Source organism: Acipenser ruthenus, chromosome 3 (assembly GCF_902713425.1).
Source record: "Acipenser ruthenus chromosome 3, fAciRut3.2 maternal haplotype, whole genome shotgun sequence".
NCBI classification, from domain to species: domain Eukaryota; kingdom Metazoa; phylum Chordata; class Actinopteri; order Acipenseriformes; family Acipenseridae; genus Acipenser; species Acipenser ruthenus.
Window position 1 is genome coordinate 16,822,756 of NC_081191.1, and position 21,042 is coordinate 16,843,797.

The window sequence follows — 21,042 nt, forward strand, 5'->3', positions numbered from 1 at the left end:
AGCCTCATGTGATCCCATTCATGAACCATTGTAACGTCATTTTCCAGCATGACAATGCACGGCCGCACCCAGCCCAGGCCACCATAGCTTTCCTCACTCAGAACAATGTTCAAGTGCTGCCCTGGCCATCTCGATCACCAGATGTAAACCCCATTTTTTCCCGCATTTGTGGGACGAGCTTGATCGCCTTGTGCGACGACGTCACCCCGAGCCACAGACGTTCCAAGGCACTTGAGCTAGAGTGGGTTGCTATTCCCCGGCATGTTATCCAGGCTCTGATTCAATGCCAATGGTGGGCATACCCGTTACTGATTTCTGTTGACCTTGAACTTTATTTGATCTTTGAAAGTGACTTTATTGAATGTCTTAATGATTTCTTTACAGGTTAAGGTTCTTTGGAATTGTCTATTTTACTATGCAAACTGCCATACTAATGCTATAAAAAGTACATTCAAAACACATATGTGTTTCTTTTTTTGAAGAGTATATCTTCAATATCATTTTGTAGTTTCTTTGATTACATGATGTTAAATAAAATATCTAAATTATGTTCATATATACTGTATATATATATATTATATTTTTTAATTATATCTGAATCCTACAATTCGATGATGCTAAACTTTTGGCCATAGCTGTATTTTGCTAAAATAATTTGTTAGTAAAACATAGAACACACAATGCAGTACATTTACTATAAATACCAGAATTTATAACTAAGATCTACTGGAAAATGTGGGCTGGGCTTCTCACTTTTGCTCGTCTCTCCTCTTCTTTTATCTTCCTCTTCAGTTTTTCCAGTTGTTTTTCCTTCTTTCTCTCTAAAGCAGGCAACACCTTAGTCTCTTCCAGATTGCTTCGGAAGGCACAGAAGTCCGGCCACAGTTTGAACAGGATTCCAAAGACAGTCATCTACAAAAGAGAATTAGACTCCGACCTCAGTAAAAACAAGACCCCATAGCCATGATGTGCACAAAATACAAATATGGCGTAAAATTTTTTTTAAAAGTAAGGCTTCAGTGATACTAGCAACACAATAATATACACTTATCAGTCTGTAAACATTCAATCGAAATTCTAAGATAAAACATAAAGATGACAGAAATTTTGGCTAGTGCCACCTTCATTGTAAATGTTTCTGTATTGGAAAGTAGATTACAGCAGAGGAGATAGCCTAGTATATTTAGACAGATAATCTATATATCAACGACATATCAAAGATGAAGGGGTTGACAGGATCTGCTATGACCCACCTACCTGTGCTTCTCGGAAGACATAGGGGCCCAGCTCCCTCCTCTTCTCAATGATTTCCTCAGCCTGCTCTGGAGGAATGTCGATCTGCAGGACTGGAGGTATGCTGGAGTTAATGAAGCAGTTTATAATTGTGGAGACCTTGCTTTGAATGGTGGAATCATCTGAGTGGGAATGGCACAGGTCCTGGAGATTGAAACAGAATGACAGCCAGTGTTTAAACAGAACATTACTAGAATTAGTAATAGTAAAAGTAATCCTATTTAAATTGAGGATTTGTATGAGGGACTACACCAGCTGTCAACCCACAGCTGGAAAAAAAAAATATTTAACACTATCAAAAAGAGGGTGGTAACAAGAACAGACATTTAACTAATGTTAAATTTAAAAAAAGAAAACAGTTGAAAAAGTCTGTCAATTAAATATTATTAGTAGTAATTCCTTAACAAATAATTGCCATACAATTTACTTGCCTGTCCTTGTACATGTAACATATCAAGAATACAGATATCCTATAAAACACCAATGGAGCAAACAACTTTCATCCAACATGAATTATTTCGTCTTCCAGAATTCCTGATAGTGGTCTTACATTTCTACAAACAATGGCAACAAGGCAATATAATATGGATTTAAAACAGTTATTTAAAAGCATCAATCTGTCCTTTTGTTAGGGTAGATGTCTTTGACTCAAGCAGCAAGCCAAGCTTGAGAACAAAAATGTTCTGCCAAATTCAGAACAGACTGGCAACAGCGGCTCTTGTTTGGAGTTTGTTGGCAATTATCCAGTCAGTAATATGGCACATTTTCTCTCGTCTGAGTCAAACACATATAATAGATTATAAGCTTTTAACTACAGGGCCTGTTATTGAGGAAAATAGGTGATTGTGCCAGACAGTTGAATTGTAGTTAGTGGGTAAATGTAAAAAAATAAAAACACAACATTGCTTGTGCAGTAGTGCCACTTAAGTTGTTAAAACTTTTGCTCTGGAAGACAAAGAATGTTTTATATTACAATGCAATACAACAAAAATGTTCAAAAAATGGTGGCCAGTGCCACGTCTTTATCTGAACTGCTCACATATTCAAACTAGAAGAGTGTCCCTCAGAATGTTCCAACAGAATCAAACCTGTTGGGAATAAACTCCCAGTCATCTGAACCCCTCTTTCTCCAGGACCCTGGAGCACTTCTTATATGTGAAGGAATACAGTATACGATATCTCTTTCATGAGGCCTTTATGCTTACTGTATTCAACCTACTTTGAGAACTCTGCTGAGACCAACATGTATCTGCTCGCAGAAGAATAGGAAAACAACAAGTTTCCTTTAACCAAATCTGTATTAGTCAACACCAATGAATCCCAAACTCCTGTTTCATCAGAAATCAGCTTCAAGAGTGTTACTTACCTTGTATTTCTGGACCTCTAGCCAGAAGAGTACGCCATTCTCCAGACAGTCCCCCTTCAGAGAAACAAAGCGCTGGAACTGACGACAGGTTACTGGATTCAAAAGTGCTTTCCGGAAGGCAATGATTTCTTTGGATGAGGAAACCCATTTGCTGTCAATGTACTGCAAAAAGATGTGTTATTTCAGCAGGTGTAAATTTGACCCATTTTGGAAACTTGCTTCCCAATAGGGGTCTGGACCTTGGTTCTATCTGACTTTCTACCAAATTTCAGGCTTGTGAAAATGTACTCAAGTTATTGTGCCAAGTTTGTTGTTGGCTGTGGATTTGAACCATTCAAAACTTGGGATCCATCTGATTTTAAAGATGGTTCTGGACCAGGTTCTTTCTTCCAAGTTTCAGGATGTTTTTTGAAAATGTATTCAAGTTATTGCAGTAACATTGTCATTGGTATGGTAAATTTAAACAACTTAATTCTGTAAATGGTTGGTAATAAATAAATAAAATACAACTATGTATAATAAGAAGTTGCAGTGAATCACTCAGATAGTCTATACAGTATAGCAGTATCATTTTTTTTTTGTTACGTGCAGAAACAGCCACAAGTAAGAATAACATGATTAGTTGTATAAAGATGTGATATCTTCAAAATGGTTCACATTTAAAGGGTTTCCTTTCAAGTACACAATGTAACCATTACCTAATGGAATATATCTCTTATAGCCGAATTACCTGAGCACTCACGAGTGACGCATAAGACTCAGCACTATTTTTCTTTCAGCCTTGAGTGAACTCTGACTTTTAAGTCCTAACTACGGAGATAAGTTGATATGTTCCCTTTTTCTTTCATTTCATATTTTGAAAAAACTTCCTTAGTATAATTCTTCTTAGCCTTAGGTTCTGATTAAGTCCCCTCCACAGCCTTTGCGCCATGCGAAGCTGGTGGCTCTCCACCACCCCATCCCTGGGCTTGGCTCTTCGTGTGTCGATATAAATTCTTGCTAGCGCCTTTTCACATATATTGTGTGTGTAATTACACACACACACAATTATATATATATATATATACATATATATATATATATATATATATATATATATATATATATATATATATATATATATATATATACACACACACACACACACACACACATTTTATGTAATTGTTTCCTGTTTTTCTTTCAGAAACCCAGCGCGTGCGTAAGCCATCTCCATGTACTGAGTGCGCCTCTGTACACAAATAGCATATTGCGCTAGTTGTCTTTTTCCAGTCAGCTTTTTGCGCTACGCTGTTGATTTGGTAGGAGCTTTTTCGACTGGAGAATATTCAGTGTCTCATTGTCGTTGTTGTGTCTGCTTTATGCTTCACTGACAACAAAGGCTACTAGATTTGTTCTAGTTAGCAGGCAATTGCAGCACCTGTCTGTTAAACAGTGCATGCTTGCAGTTGTCAGTGGCTTTTTCATGTCTTCACCTGTACGCCACTTGTGCTGGTACCAGAGATAGTACGAGTGACTCCCACTGCCAGCGCTCCTGGTACCGGTGACCAGTTTTTGGGACCGCGATTGGTACCAGTGACCAGTTTGGTACTGAGAGCACTCCTGCCGTCGGCACCAGGGCACTCCTGTCGGTACCAGTCAGTACTAGAGCCTGTAGCAGTGACCTGGTTGGTACCAGAGCCAGTACCAGTCGCCTGGTCGGTACCAGTCACCTTTATTGGTACCAAGCAGTGGCGGCTCGTCGTAAGAGGCTACGGAGGCTAAGCCTACGTGTAATTTTGGAAAAGTGAAAAAAAAGCTTACTTTACGTCATGCTTTCCAAGGTCTACTGTATTGCTATTGGCTAACATGTAGCTTCAAAATGGGTGGGATTATGTGTGTATTCCACCTGCAATCACCCTCTGTCAAGTTTTAAAGTATTTGTATTGGCTACACAATGCAAGCTTGGGGCTAGCCTCTACCATTCATAACTAGTCTTAATCTTGACATATCTGTTGCCAGGCAGGTTATGGGACATGTGTGGCTACTCACTTAAGTTTCAATTTCCATACAGTATGTTATAGATTTTTTTTTTTAATTCATATGCCATTTCTCGCTTTCAATTGAGGAAAAAAATAATAAAATATAATAAAAGGTCGTCCAAAGCCTAAACTGGACCTTCTTCAACAGGGAGGACCTGAAGAGAATATGGTGCTGAGCCTTATGGGTCACTCATATTTATACAGGGCTCTTAAAGGAGCAGCTTTGATAAAAGTGCTCAGATAATTCGGGCTATAAGAGATATATCCCATTAGGTAATGCTTGCATTTCTATTTCAGGGAACCAGGGTTATGAGAATGTTTTCTTAAAATAGATGCAATATAAAAATGGCCATATTAAACAAGACACGGTTGGGACTAAGTTGGCCTGCAATGCTCACCCACAAGTTTCCAATAGGGAAGCCAGATTAGTCCCAATTGTGTCTTGTTTAACAAGAGCATTTTTACATCAAATCTTTACAGAAACAACCTGTTTGTAATCTGACCCTTTATATAGCCAATTATATTATTGCAAACATATTAAAAACAAATATATGACAGATTTAAAGCCAACAAACAACAAGACAATGCAAGGTTCATCTGTCAAATGTATTTTAACTGGCAAATCAAAGTGTATGCCAATACATACACTACTTCTGACTACTTCTACACTAACTCACTACTTCAAACCCTTGAATGTTACTGCAAGTACTCACCTTCCAAACCTCACGTTTCTTTCTGTTTGTGTGGAATATCTGATCCTCTGCAACGTTCTTCATCTTCAACTAAAAAACCAACACAATCAGCCAGCTGGATGCTCTGATCACTAAATCATTTAAACAAAGAGTGATTCTTTCAATCCACTTCCCTATTCTTTTACCATGGTATACCACAGTACATTTGTATAAGCTATTATGCTATATAAAACTTAATAGGGTGTAGTGAGAGGGACTGCCGAGCTACCTTAACTGCATATGCACAATTCATACATCATTTTCTGTCTCAGCTGCATCTGAAGAGTTATGTTAACTAGATTGGGGGTGGGCAAAGTTGGTCAGTTCAATCCAAATGATTTATTCAGCCATGTTCCAAATCCATACAGTTTGTTGGTGTTAATTATTTAATTGTATCTATTAACATGGAATGGAATGGAATGGCCCTCCAGCACTGGAATTGGACATCTCTGAACTAGGCAATACTCTACATCACATGTTGTACCTGCATCTTCTGCCTTTCAGCAAACTCTGGGGTGGAGAGGAACAGCGGCAGCCACTTCCTTTCTATCCGGTTCCTCACGTACTTCTGCAGCTCCACCAGCACCGGGGCCGAGAGGCGATCGTGGAGAATCTTCCCCCACCCGCCGCCTAACTGCATCACCTTAGAACAGACAGAGGGGAAGATTCAAGCATGAATGATACGGCACAACCACGACAATGTGAAACCTACCACATAAAAAAGGAAACAACTATTGTGGGCACATGCTGATGCATGTCATCTTGCGAGGACACACTTGTAAAAGAGGCCTCAGTCTCAATGGTGTTTTTCCTGGTTAAAGAATGAATAAATGAAATAAATAAATAAATAAATTATTATTCATTTTGAGTAGCAAAAAAAGAAAGATGCATATCACTAAGTAAAATGGTGGGTTGCAAACATGCTATCTTTCTGTTACAAAATGGCAGTACATTAGGGACACTCACAAAGGAAATCAATCGGACACAATGGTGTGTGAACCAAATTTAATACATGATGTTCGGTGCTGAAGGGGAAAACAAGGGAATTAAAGATCCTGTTAAACTGCCAACAAAAATAGATGAATAATGAATTGATGTGTTTTTATTGGCGTATATTAATATACAAGATAGTGCAATGAGTTACCTGTTCCTGCTGATCTCTGGTTGCAGGACTGTTTGGCCCGAAGAAGTATTTCTTATTCAAATATTTGCTCTTGATGTCTCTAGACTTCTCCTCTCTCTTGTCTTTCTCTTTGTGAGGCGTTCGCCGGAACTGCTCAATATCCAACCAGCACATCAGGTCCATGCTGAAAAGACAGAAACAATGTAACTACTGCACAATTATATCATGGTCATTCTGCATGGTAACTGTCCATGCTTTGCCATGTATTTATTCTGCTTTACCAAGGTTAACCATGTTTTTTACAACACTTTACCATCAGTGATTTTCCATGCTTGTCAATGCTTTATAATGTGTTCAATATGCTTTTACTTTAACTTTTTTACTGTGGTATAACACTGTAAACTTGTATAAGGGTAATGGCAGTATGCATTAGTTACAGTGGCTTTGAAGGTGTTGTACTAGGAATATGCTATTGGCTGCACAATGCACATACTGTAGCTTGTGGCAGTAATTCTGTACATTAACTTTCCTGACATTACAGTCACAGGCCACATCAGTTAAACCAAACCAGGAGCTGTTAGTCACTTGCAGGTACGGTTCCACCATGAGGATCTTCAGTCCTGCATTTCGCCAGCAGCTTTCTCTATTGGGTAGATTAATATAATCTAATTTATTACTGTTGTTTCCAACTAACTGAATGACTTCTGACCCACTTCCTGTGTATGCCTGGATCAACAGTAGTACATGCAGTAGGCTCAAAAGCCCTGCTCTCTGATGAGAAGCACAGCATACTGTAGGTTCCCTAAACTAAAAGAGCCCAGGAATGGAGCGACTCTTTACCTGGCAAAGTGCTCCTCCAGGAAGTTGCGGAAGTGCTCCAGCTCAAGGCGATGGCGGAGCAGGTTGCTCAGGTTGTAGCTGCGGTACTCCTCTGGGACTTGCTCCCACAGGTTGGGCTCTCTAGGGACCTCTGGTGGTGGGGGTGGGGATGGAGCACTAGGTTGAAGTTCACCTCTCTAAACAGAGGAATTCTGAATGTTAAACTTAGATATGCAAACAATAAAACACTCCACAGCAAGAAAGCAAGATCTACTGCTTCACAACATTGAACAGGCAAATCATTTTGCTTGCTTCATATATAAACCTATAGGACTCCAAAACACTTCCATATTGTCTACCGCTATTTTGTAGTTTGATTTGGATCATCTAATACAAATTACTTTCTCTCATGCTATCTTTATTTCTTCCTTCGTTTCTTTCTAAAGTTTTTCTATAGATTAAATAGTAATGCAAGCAGAGTAACCTATTTTTATTCACATTAAAAAGCACATGTTATTTACCTCCTGTTGTTTCCTAAGAGTCTTTTTATGCAGGGCCTGTAGTTTCCTATAGTGCACAGTGACCAGTAGACGGGTCTCCTCCACTAACTCCACCTATGAAAACATTTACAATAATTAAACCCCGGGGGGGGGGGGGTATTATGTGTAGATTTATTGTTAAAGCATGAAGAAATCAGATTCCCACTAAACCTCCATTACACAACTAATTCTTCACACAATACTAATCATTTATGATTTTATCAAAATAAAGTGGCACAGTGATACATTTATAAGTGATATTCATTGAATAAAAAAAAATGCCTTTTACTTGAAATTATGCCCATACTGTAAATAAATAAATATATATATATATATATATATATATATATATATATATATATATATATATTTATCATTTTCATAAAAAAACAGTACCGCTTCCGTATTCAATATGACATTTTCTTACCCTTTTGTATGCGGTCCTGTCAGAGCTTGTCATCTGCATCCATGGAACCAGTAGCAGGGTCAGGATGTATTCCTCTGCAGGGTCAAATAGGTCTTCAAAGGGGGGATCCAGTTTCTGATAGATCTGTTTTCTTATGTCTAGATCAGCAGCAATGTCCATTGGTGCTCCAAAACGTACATATGCGGAATACAGGAACTGAGACAGATTCAAAAAGTAATGTTTGACTACATAAACTTGGGGTGCATTTTCCTACTTCCATCCAATGAAGTTGAACAGTTATATAGCCCTATTTCGGAGACAAGCAATGAAATATCTAAGAGTAAAGAAAACAGCATAATCTCTAGCAAATGTAATACTTAAATAACTAAAGCGGACTGCTGTATGTCCTAGACATGTATACAAGTCTGCCTTGTTGAAAGAGTTAAATAAGTTTTGGCTTATTGCAGCACAGTGGTAAATGAAACCCATTTTTGATTGACGGTTTTTAAGTAATTGATAACAAAAGCAGTAAAGCTGTTCTTTCTTTATTCTTTGGCTACATTTTTGCTGCACAAGGGGAGACTGTAGCAGCTGGCGAGATCACAGTTTTGATTGAAGCAGCTGTCAGGATCCTGGCAAAAACTGCTTTGCTAATGTGCGCTGGAGAACCCAGGGACACTTAAGATGCTTAGTACAGAATTGAATCAATGTGCACTTGAAGGTCACCATCTTTGCTACACACAGGTGATCCTTATGTTGTAAGTGATGCTTTTACCATGGTATACAACAATAACTTATTACAAGAGACAAGACAATCAAAGACAGATAAACCAGTGTCACATAGATGGCTTGGTGGGGACATCAGACCAGGAAGAGAATGGACACACAGGCAAGTACTGTGGGACGAGACGCAAATGCGCTTGTTTCTTTATTAAATAAAACAAAACACTGAATACAAAATAAACGGCACCATGGCCAAAACAAAACAGACAATACACAAAACACAGCGAACACTAAACAAAACAAGCAATTGTTATATTTTTCTATTTCTCAGTTCTTAGTTTCTCGCTCTCTCGTTCCACCTCTGAACACCCAACCTAGACAGAGACGTTTCTGCCTCTTATGCAGCCGTACCTGGACTTGATTGCTTGATAATCATTCAATCGGGACCAGGCAGCGTACTGTGGCTCGTCGTCTTGGGTGCTCACAGCCAGCAATTTCAAACCGGGCGAGACGGTATAACCACACTCTGTCAATGACAGGCCACAAACTGGGAGATGTGTGGTTTCCAGGGCTCGGAGACCACTGAACAGGCAGATGCTTATCCAGGCACTACAAGAGGAATGGGCCAGGATTCCACAAGACAACATCCGAAACCTGGTGTAAAGCATGCGTCGCAGATGTACTGCTTGTATTGCTTCCAACGGTGCCACACATGCTACTAGCCTGTGACTTTCACAGTATCCCCCGTCCCTCCATAACTTTAGACCGTAAAATGTCAATTGTTAAATCAGCACAATAAAAAGTCACTGCACCTGTTCTAAAACAGAGTTTGTCCTTTATCGATCACATTTAGTGAATTTGATCCAACTATAAGTGTTACGTTTCTTTTGATGTTCAGTATACACAAATACAAAATAATACATATAAAAACACAGGGGAGGGGTGTACCCCCCTTTGTGCGCAGCACACATGGCCTCAAAGGCCACCTCCCCCTTAAAAAGGCACAAAAGTCTTGGTCCGAGTCCTGGCCCCTGACAGGAGCTACTAATGGGCCCACAGGTGGCCACGGTGTGAGGCCTTCCTCCATTAACAAGGTTGTCAGTGGCAATGGTGACGTTGGCAAGGCTGGCTCTTCCAGCAAAGGCAAACTTGGAAGCGGAAATGCTGCCAGTGGCAACGCTGGCAGCGGCAATGCTGACAGTGGTGCGGTGCACTCCGGACATTGCGCTGGCAGCGGTAATGCTGCTCTCAGTGCAGGACACTCCGGCAGTAGTGGTGCCGCTGCGTACTCCGGCAGTGATGGCGCTGGAAGCAGAAATGCGGACAGCAGCACGGGACACTACGGTATTGGCAGCGACCACAGCACTGAAAGTCCCCGGGTGGTGACGAACAGGCATCCCAGGAAGGTGACAAGCAGGCATCCCCGGGCGATGCGGGCTTGGCAGCTTGGCAGCCTCAGACCTTGCAGGCTTGGCATCCCCAGGCCTGTATGCTTGGCATCCCCGGGCGTTGCAAGCTTGGCATCCCCAGGTGTTGCAGGCGTGGCAGCCTTAGCGTTGCACGTGTGGCAGTCCTAGGTATTGCAGGCATAGCAGCCCTAGGCGGTGCAAGAAAGGGCAGGAGTGGTCCCTCGGGAGCTGACAGCAGGAGCTGACCCTCGGGAGATAGTTTCAGCTCCTCTGGTGGTGGAGGCAGGAGTAACAGGTGGTCTCCGTCTCGCGGTGGAGGTGGGAGCAGCAGGTAGTCTCCCTGGTGGTGGAGGTGGGAGCAGCAGGTAGTCTTCCCCCTGGCGGCAGAGGCACGAGCAGTGGATAGTCTCCCTCTGGCGGCGGAGACAGGAGCAGCGGGTAGCTGTCCTGTCCACCTTTTAACACCCAACCTAGACAGAGAGGTTTCTGCCTCTTATGCAGCCGTGCCTGGACTTGATTGCTTGATAATCATTCAATCGGGACCAGGCACAGTCTGCACGTGAAGTACTTTGGCAGGGAAGGCAATTAACCCTTAAACACCCGTGCACACCAATACAACATGCCACAAATACAAAATAATACATAAACACAGGGGTGGGGTGTACCCCATTACAACCAGGTTTAGTTTTGAAACCAAGTCCATCGATGATTAATATCAATGTTTATTTTAGAAAGAATTTACTTTTTTCAGTCTATTTTTCAATTCAAGCAGAGATTGGGTGAAATTGACTTTTATGCTTTAAAGAAAGTCTTATTTAGCGAAACCCCTTTATCATATTCAACATGAAACAAAACCATGATTACCAACATTCTAACTGGAATAACGTTTGGTCACAGCAGAGCTATAGCTTGTAAAGGTAAAGATCCTACGCAAATTAAATTGTCTCATATAAACCGTAGAAAAAGCATTATATAAATGTATAGCATAAATTTAAGAGTAAAAATAAAATGCACAGAACAAACAAAGATAGTTTAACAGAAGTAACGTGCACTTATTAGTCTGTCTGAGCTCCGCCTCTCTCCTGCTTCAGCACAGAGGGACTCTAGTCACTGGAAGACAAGGCAGACGGGCCCGCTTCATCCTGCTGCAGAGACTTCAGCCGTCAGTCAGGGTATTGTGCACAATATTCATTAAGTGTTTTCCTCTTGCGCCACATTTTCAAATCAAACTAGTAACTGGATCAGTCTGCTGGTAGCATTCAATTAGATTTACAAGAAGCATGGGTTGTTCCACTTAAGTTGTTAAACATGTTGCCTGCACCAATAAATACAGACGTGCTCAAATTTGTTGGTACCCCTCCACAAAAAACGAAGAATGCACAATTTTCTCTGAAATAACTTGAAACTGACAAAAGTAATTGGCATCCACCATTGTTTATTCCATATTTAATAGAAATCAGACTTTGCTTTTGATTTTTTATTCAACATAATATTGTAAATAAGAAAACAAATGAAAATGGCATGGACAAAAATGATGGGACCGCTAACCTAATATTTTGTTGCACAACCTTTAGAGGCAATCACTGCAATCAAACGTTTTCTGTAGCTCTCAATGAGACTTCTGCACCTGTTAACAGGTAGTTTGGCCCACTCTTCCTGAGCAAACTGCTCCAGCTGTCTCAGGTTTGATGGGTGCCTTCTCCAGACTGCAAGTTTCAGCTCTTTCCATAGATGTTCGATAGGATTCAGATCAGGACTCATAGAAGGCCACTTCAGAATAGTCCAATGTTTTGTTCTTATCCATTCTTGGGTACTTTTAGCTGTGTGTTTTGGGTCATTATCCTGTTGGAGGACCCATGACCTGCGACTGAGACAGAGCTTTCTGACACTGGGCAGTACGTTTCGCTCCAGAATGCCTTGATAGTCTTGAGATTTCATTGTGCCCTGCACAGATTCAAGGCACCCTGTGTCAGGCGCAGCAAAGCAGCCCCAAAACATAACCGAGCCTCCTCCATATTTCACTGTAGGTATGGTGTTCTTTTCTTTGAAAGCTTCATTTTTTCATCTGTGAACATAGAGCTGATGTGACTTGCCAAAAGCTCCAGTTTTGACTCATCTGTCCAAAGGACATTCTCCCAGAAGGATTGTGGCTTGTCAATATGCATTTTAGCAAATTCCAGTCTGGCTTTTTTATGTTTTTCTGTCAAAAGTGGAGTCCTCCTGGGTCTTCTTCCATGGAGCCCACTTTCGCTCAAAAAGCGACGGATGGTGCGATCAGAAACTGACGTACCTTCACCTTGGAGTTCAGCTTGTATCTCTTTGGCAGTTATCCTTGGTTCTTTTTCTACCATTCGCACTATCCTTCTGTTCACTCTGGGGTCGATTTTCCTCTTGCGGCCGCGCCCAGGGAGGTTGGCTACAGTTCCATGGACCTTCTTAATAATATTTGCAACTGTTGTCACAGGAACATCAAGCTGCTTGGAGATGGTCTTGTAGCCTTTACCTTTACCATGCTTGTCTATTATTTTCTTTCTGATCTCCTCAGACAACTCTCTCCTTTGCTTTCTCTGGTCCATGTTCAGTGTGGTGCACACAATGATGCCAAACAGCACAGTGACTGCTGTTCTCCATTTAAATAGGCTGAATGACTGATTACAAGATTGGAGACATGTGTGATACTAACTAAAGAAACTAATTAGTTTGAAATATCACTATAATCCAATTATTTATGATCTTTTCTAAGGGGTACCAACAAATGTGTCCAGGCCATTTTAGAATATCTTTGTAGAATAAGCAATAATTCATCTCTTTTCACAGCTTCTTTGCTTTATTCTATGACATACCAAAGGCATGCAAGTATACATGATAAAATAGCTTTTAATTTCATCACTTTTCAGGAGGAATGAAGCATTATTTCAATGAGCTGTAACCTGTAAGGGTACCAACAAATTTGAGCACGTCTGTATACAAAACCCTGCAGTTTGGCAGAATTATTTTGCGTTCAAATTACCATCCTTCCCATATAGAACTCTTTTGTAAACAAAGTAATGAGGACCCCCAGACACCTCTGTGAAATCTGATATATACTGCATGACATGATTCAGTCAGAACTCCAGTTCCATGGATATGACAGCTCTATTAGCTACAATGAGCCCAGGTGACACAGTGGGAATGTTGTTGGATAGAACACTGGCTATCACCTCGCCTTGGACCACCGTAGTTTACCGGATTATCTGTGTCGCTGGACTGGCGTGTTTTCCTACTGGGGGATTAAATGTAGACTCCCATTGCATAGCAGTTTGCGCTTTTCCCTGTTGTATCATGACGTTAATAAGTCACATCTGAACATATGTCCTCCATGGTTTATCTGTGTTAAGCAAGGTGCGATTAATCTAGTCACAATGGATCAAACTCTGTACTTTTTTTTTTTTTTTAATCTTTGGTACTGCTGTCACAGAACTTTGTTTTGTCACATTCACCTAGCCAGAAAAGGCTTAAATGTATGTAAAGATTAATATTATAATTAATTCATAGTACTATTTTGTATTTATCCAATTATTAATGTATCCCCCACACAACTTACAGGATCATGCTAATCGCTAGTTAAAGACTTACTACTCACTTGAGCTAGTCTCTGCAGTCTGAAAGGATTCAGGTTTTCTTGATAAAACTGTCTGTGATAATCCTGTAGGTCAAACCAGAACTGCACTCCATTCTTCCACAACTGCAAGAAAAACAAATCTAGTTAGAGAAGGATCAAGAATAATGGCATTGGAATCTTGGTACTCAGATTTTTATTTGTCCTCTGTAGACTTGAGCTTGAGCTTCAAAAGAACAGTTCCACCCTTCACTGATTCTGTACATCACCTGTTTGTAGTTACAGTGCACTGCAGAAATCATCCTGTGTGCTGTTGATATGGTCAAAGTGTGATGAAGCAATATTTGGGATTCACAATAAGATTGGGGTGTTGTATAAATAACAGAAGATGGTAGTTTCAAATCTTTTTGGTGGTTCCCCAAGCATATCACAGTACCATAAAATAAAGCATTTGTACAACTGAATAACATTTTTGTGGAATATATACAGTGAAATGGTTTACGCATCACGGAAATAGAGGGAATGAATGACTGAGCAGGGACTCTAACCTCTCCCAGTCAAACCCCTAAGCTACACCAGTTCACCCAGTATGGGAACTGAAAACCAGGTTGATAATCAAAAAAGACTGACAGGTGTTTTTTTTCTATTAATTGCTCTTTTACCTTGTTTCCTGATAACTCACAGAACTGGGTAAAGCAGTATCCAGCTCTTTGGTCATGATGCAGTGCTTGTAGCATCCTTTCCATCCTAGCACCTCCCAGAACTGGACTGCACCTGCTGCTGTGGGTCTAAAACCAAGAGCAAAGAACAGAGGAGAAAGAGAACTGTAGTTAGGCTGCACCATTTAATATCCATTTGAGATGTGCTGTGTCTGGAGCAAACCGTTTAAAAAAAAAAAAAAAGAACAAATCTCATATAATCATTCATTTAAACATATTATAAAAAAACTGAACAGTAATTATTTTTTTGCAATAGAAGTGAATGACAGAGAAACCTTGAAAGAGCAGCCACAAAATGTCCAGTCTTTGGTGAGACTTTCCTTGTATAAATCAGAAATAAGAAAAGGGCAACAAAAAGGGCCTTGTGTGCAGATACCTTGTTGGAAAGGTTGTGTTTATTTTCCTGAATGGATTCTGAGACTGAGCTGTCTGTGGAATCAGAGGACCATGAGGCCGTGCTTCTGGCAGAGACGGCTCTTTGCCTGTGGACACAGAAGACCAGCACAGAAATGTATTTAAAAATATGCTGACAGCCAGCAACAATACTGCTCTGGTCAGTCCCCACCCTATACTTCTGAACTCTAAATCACTGAACAAATGGCAAACGTATAGAATGTATATAACCTGATGTACAGCGATGGCCAAAAGTGTAGCATCACCCTATAGAATTAATGAATGAAACCTGCTGTGGCAGCTCGTCATAAGAGGCTACGGAGGCTAAGCCTACGTGTCATTTTGTAAAAGTAAAAAAAGCTTACTTGCGTCATGCTTTCCAAGGTCTTCTGTATTGCTATTGGCTAACATGTAGTCTCAAAATGGGTGGGATTCTGTGTGTATTCCACCTGCAATCACACTCTGTCAAGTTTTACTGTATTTGTATTGGCTACACAATGCAAGCTTGCGGCTAGCCTCTACCACTCATAATTAGACTTAATCTTGACGTGGCTGATGACAGGCAGTTTATGGGACACGTGTGGATACTCCCTTAAGTTTCAATTTCCATACAGTATGTTGTAGACTTTTTTTAGTTAATAAGCCATTTTCCTCGCTTTCAATTGAGGAAAAAATAAGAATAAAAAAATAAAGGTCACCCAAAGCCAAAAAATTCTTCTACAGGGAGGATCAAAACAAAATTGCCTTTGTAATTGCTCATGGTACAAAAAAAACAAAATGGTTGACTATTCGCAGGATTCAAGTAAGTCCACAAATTGTTGTTATATTCAGTTGCTTGCCTTATGTGCTGCGTATACTATATTACTGTATTACATTTCTTATTAAATTACATAAGTACCTTTTGAAACATGCAACGTTTTATTGCGTATGATAAAAAGTATATATTGGGTTGGTAAAACTGGCCACCTAAACACTACAGACAAGTGTCCACTTCATCACTATATATATATATATATATATATATATATATATATATATATATATATATATAAAGTCTGTAGTGCTTAGGTGGTCAATTTTACCAGCCTCGTCTTTTGTGAGAAATAAAGTACTCCAACAACTCTAAAAATAATGTGTTTCTTCACAAACAAGTAATAAACAAAATAAAACTTCTAACTCCTCCTTGGAGCTCTAACTAAACTTTTCCACAGGTCTAACTATAACCGGACGGCTATCCGTTTACCGGTAATCCCCCCAAAAAAACAACACTTTATTCTTTTTCTTGTTTCAAGTCAATATATTTGTTCACTCTCTCCATGCCAACTCTCTCTCTCTCCAACTCCAAACCTCGACTAACCCAACTGAGGTTCATTTATTACCCGTCAGATCAGTCGCAGTTGATCAGCATTTTTCCATTATCGTTAATTAACCAGTACATTATTCAATTTAGGAGGCCTTTAGCACGATGGCCTTCTGTTACCTTCTGTCACAGTAAGATGGAGTGTCCTATCCCAACCCCAGGTTCCTAAAGTCTCCAAATTTGTTAGGATGGTACACTCCCTTACTATATATTAGGGCTGTCACTCTAATAAAATTTTTGATCGGTTAATTTTTGGGCATTAGTTGATTAATCGGTAGATTCATCCCTGCACATTTTTAATAAAGGTAACGATCTTATAGTGGGTGTCCTGCATAGTAATACATAAAAAAAATCAGTAGAATGTAAAACAACATAAGCCCAATGGTAATTTGGTCGTTTTAAAAGAGGTAATTTGGTCGTTTTTTATTTCAGTAAATGTAACACATTTTCACAGAACAATGTCAATCCATGAAAGAGTTTAATAGCACAATATAATGCATAAGAACTGAGAATGGATTTTTTTTTTTGTCTTTGATGCAAGCATACCGTATATAACACTTATGGCTCCTTGTGAACAACCTTTATTTTATTTATTTTTTACATTATATTTATATAACAAACAAAAGGCTTGGACCCCAATAGGTTTGTTATAGCGAGGGTGAACTGTAAATGCAGATGTATTTTTCCAAGCTGGCAGCAGACATTGAGAATCGTTCTGGACGTTGTAGAAAATGTAAGAAGTGTGTGTGCAACGACAACAAACCAGATACGAACTGACGCGAGAAGCCTTCTCGCGAGCATTCTTTCTCAGCAGGGGATGTTGGGAAATGGAGTTCAAAATGCCCAGCCAAAAAAAAAAAGCCCAATTAAATTATAAAAAAATGAATCTGCAATCAACTATTTAGTTGATTAATCGGTCCAATATATATATATATATATATATATATATATATATATATATATATATCCTCCCCACTTATTAAAGTCAGGAGCCGCTACTGGTTAACATATTGACTTAACAAAAAACTGACCTTTCAAAATCTAACATGAAATACTCTACTAAGCTCTCACAAATCCGACCCTATAAAATGTTGACTTCAGTGACGGTTAAAAGAGTGTGATGCATATCTGATTATTTCATTTTGGCCCGTTCCAACCTTGTTCGTTTTTCAGGGAACACAAAAGATACAATATCAAAAATGCATAGCTGAAAGGACTGTGTTTTAAAATAAGTAGGCTTCCATTTAGATGTACTGTAGTTGGTTTTGTTTGTACAGTACTATATTTTAAACAGAAGTAGTATTTTAATTCACAATGACATGATTCTGAAAATAGCACTTGCCAAAAGAGACGACTGTGGACACATGCTGTAATACATTACATACTTTTAAATCCGGTACGTATTGTAGCAATATGTAAAATTCCCCATTAATGACCCACAACAAAATGAAATCAAAATGTTTCTGTGACAGGACGGCTGTGTGATGACATCCCCAGACCAGAAAGCTGATAGAGGCAGACAGGTACTTGTGGGTGAAAAGTGCTGGTGCGCATATTTATTAAACAAAAATAAAATAAAAAGGTTGTACAAAAAAAAAAAACACTGCTCACTGAGCAAAATAAAGGTTAGCACAAAAACGAAAATCACAAACACCAAATAAACAAGTACTGTAGGCCAGGCCAGGCCAGGCCTCATGTACCTCCTTCCAAACACCCGTGCCTAACAAAACGATTTCTCTCCCTTATGTCCCATGTGGCTGGAGCCTAATTAATCGTCAATTATTCAATAAAGGCTCCAGTCACATTCTCACATGTTTTAGGCAGGGATAGGAATTAACCCCATCCCTGCCAACCACCACCAACACACAAACCAAACATATACATATAAATACAACAAATCATATTAAACACCCCGAAATAATTCATTTAACAGCAGGGCTTTTCTGCCCTGCCACAGTTACCCATGAACAGAAATGTATACAACATAAAATGCAATGTAATTTAGCAAAAGATTTAAAAAAAAAACAAAAAAAAAAAAAACACAGTTTCCAGAATTAAAACAGTATCCGAAGTCAGTATTTAAAATTGCAGAATATAGTGCTCGATAAGGCCCTAATGTCACACTTCACTTGCAAATGAAAATACACAAAAGCAACTAAAGACCACAGATTTTTTTTTTAAATACATCATTGTATCTAATGCACAATAAAGATTTCCGCATACAAGAAAAAAAAAACGTGGGCTGTGACGGATAATCAAATCAATTGTAATATTGAAGAGATGGGCTTTGTATCAGAAAACTGGTGACGGAGTCAGAAATCACGTGTGACAGGTAAGTGCATTAATTTGTTACATATATATAATGGGGATTGATTTGTTTCTTAATACAAGGACAGTAAAACGCGACTGGCGTGTATCTGAGTGTTGTATATCTGAGTGCTGACTGTACTATTATGGCTTCTGGTAGACTTTTGCGATATCATTTTGTAGTTTATTTTTATTACATGATGTTAAATAAAAGATCTACAGTATATTCACATATATATTTTTTTAAATGATGTCTCAACCCTAAAATTTTAGGTGATGCAAAACCTTTGGCTATAGTTGTACATCAGCCAGCTTTATTCATTTATATAGAGAAATACGAAAAAGTTTGTATGCTGTTTTTAAGTCTTAAAGGAATGCTAACCTCTGCTTACGGAGGAAGCTGGTAGTCAACGAGGTGCAAAAGCAGGAGGAGAGGATGAGGTGCGTAAAGGCCCATTTCCCAGGCCAAGCAGGGAGAATGGATGAGATGGGAGAGTGTGGAACAACGCAAGATTGGCTGGCAAGACCTATGGTCAATGGAACAGAGCAGGATCAGTTTCCTCATCAGGTCAACATATGATGTTCTCCCATCACTACAGAACCTAAACCTCTGTGTAGGAGAGGATCCCTCATGTCCTTTGTGTTAATCACCTGCAACATTAAGGCACATTTTGACAGGATGTAAGGTGGCTCTTAGCCAAGGACGGTTTACTTGGCGCCATGACCAGGTGGTGCGATGTTTGGCCTTAGCATTGGAAGACAAGCATAACATGACCAATAAGTTGCCACCAGGTCCATCAAAACATTACACACAAAAGACAACATTCCTCCGCCCAGGAGAGCAACCACCAAGAAAAGGTGTTAAAACCAATCCTCGCCCAGGACAACTGGAAGCTGCTAGAGACTGGAAAATGCTGGCAGATGTTGGTCAACGGCTTATTTTTCCACCTGAGATTGCCACCACTAACCTTCGACCAGATATTGTCTTGTGGTCTGGATCAGCACGCCTTGTTCACCTGGTAGAGTTAACAGTGCCATGGGAGGATGCTGTAGATGAGGCGTATGAGAGGAAGAAACTGCGGTATGCTCAACTAGCCTCTGAAGCGGAACAGAGAGGATGGAGAGTCCGGGTTTACCCAGTGGAGGTGGGTTGTCGAGGATTTGTGGCACACTGTACAACCCAGTTTCTCAGAGCTGTTGGACTCAGTGGCCAAGAGTTGCGTCGCACAGTGAAGAACTTATCTGAAGCAGCAGAGAGGAGCAGCAACTGGCTGTGGTTGAGACGGAAAGATTCTGACTGGGGATCTCAAGCACAATAGAAAGAAAGAAACGCTGATGTACGGGTAAGTAAGCTGGGCTGAGTTGAGTGGGGGACGAGGGGGGTGATGCTGGGACGCCAGAATCACCGTTGAGCCCTCTTGAGGTGTCGTGGGCTAGTCGACGAAACACCGAGGATGGAATGTGCCCACTTGAAGACCCCAGAGATGTACCCTACTTCGCTCAATCCAGACGGTTGTCATGCTGATGCGCTGGGGAGACCGCACTGTGGTTGATCCCCGGAGCAAGAATCGCAGCAGTTGTGTGTGCTGATGCGCCAGGGAGGCAAATAAGCTGATCCCTGGAGCCAGCATTACACTTCAGCCATCAACACCAGACAGAAGGAGATCTACATCATCACATGGAAGGAAACGCAAATGGATGGAGACACAGATGGATCACATTAGTTTACTGTAAAGCTACGTCTTAGTTGGTGCATATCTTGGAGAGAGCCGAGTTCAAATCAGCATGAAGTTTTAACATCTACTCTCATGTAATGGAAATCATTTTTTTACCTTTATTAACATTATTTCTGGCCTTCTTTTTATTGATTCTTCTGGTATTTTTTTTTATAGTACGTTCAGGATATGCGATTTTTAAAACAAAAAACCATCTATAACCATTTAAAAATATCTACATATTGGAAAATGAAAATAAAAAAATAAAGAACTAAAGAAGAAAGCGGGAACAGTGATGATATTGTTAGTGCTAGGAAAATTGATTTTTTGAACTGTGGTTAACACTCTGTAAGATTTATAAATATGGGGTCTTGAGATCTGAAGAAGAGCAAAAATCAAGTCCTTGGTGCATTGCTGATATTGTGATCGTGCTACAGGTGCATTTCATTGTACTGGAGAGCACACTGGCATGTACTATTGGCAGCCAGAATTTGCATGACAAAAAACCATAACGTAACAA

The 21,042-nt window shown here is 39.9% G+C and overlaps 1 protein-coding gene across 2 annotated transcripts in view; it reads right to left on the bottom strand.

Annotated features, from left to right (window-relative positions):
* Positions 1 to 21,042, bottom strand: part of LOC117435596 (regulator of G-protein signaling 22) — a 50,098-nt gene that overhangs the window by 11,173 nt on the left and 17,883 nt on the right. For both annotated transcript variants that reach the window (XM_034058911.3, XM_034058910.3), the window contains exons 12-23: positions 15,124 to 15,229; positions 14,691 to 14,816; positions 14,053 to 14,154; positions 8,320 to 8,514; positions 7,875 to 7,967; positions 7,375 to 7,550; positions 6,556 to 6,718; positions 5,896 to 6,054; positions 5,394 to 5,462; positions 2,660 to 2,821; positions 1,258 to 1,437; positions 754 to 912 (exon numbers count right to left, since the gene is read on the bottom strand). In XM_034058911.3, the coding sequence (XP_033914802.3) occupies positions 754 to 912; positions 1,258 to 1,437; positions 2,660 to 2,821; positions 5,394 to 5,462; positions 5,896 to 6,054; positions 6,556 to 6,718; positions 7,375 to 7,550; positions 7,875 to 7,967; positions 8,320 to 8,514; positions 14,053 to 14,154; positions 14,691 to 14,816; positions 15,124 to 15,229 (1,690 nt within the window). The remainder of the gene's footprint in view (positions 1 to 753; positions 913 to 1,257; positions 1,438 to 2,659; positions 2,822 to 5,393; positions 5,463 to 5,895; positions 6,055 to 6,555; positions 6,719 to 7,374; positions 7,551 to 7,874; positions 7,968 to 8,319; positions 8,515 to 14,052; positions 14,155 to 14,690; positions 14,817 to 15,123; positions 15,230 to 21,042) is intronic.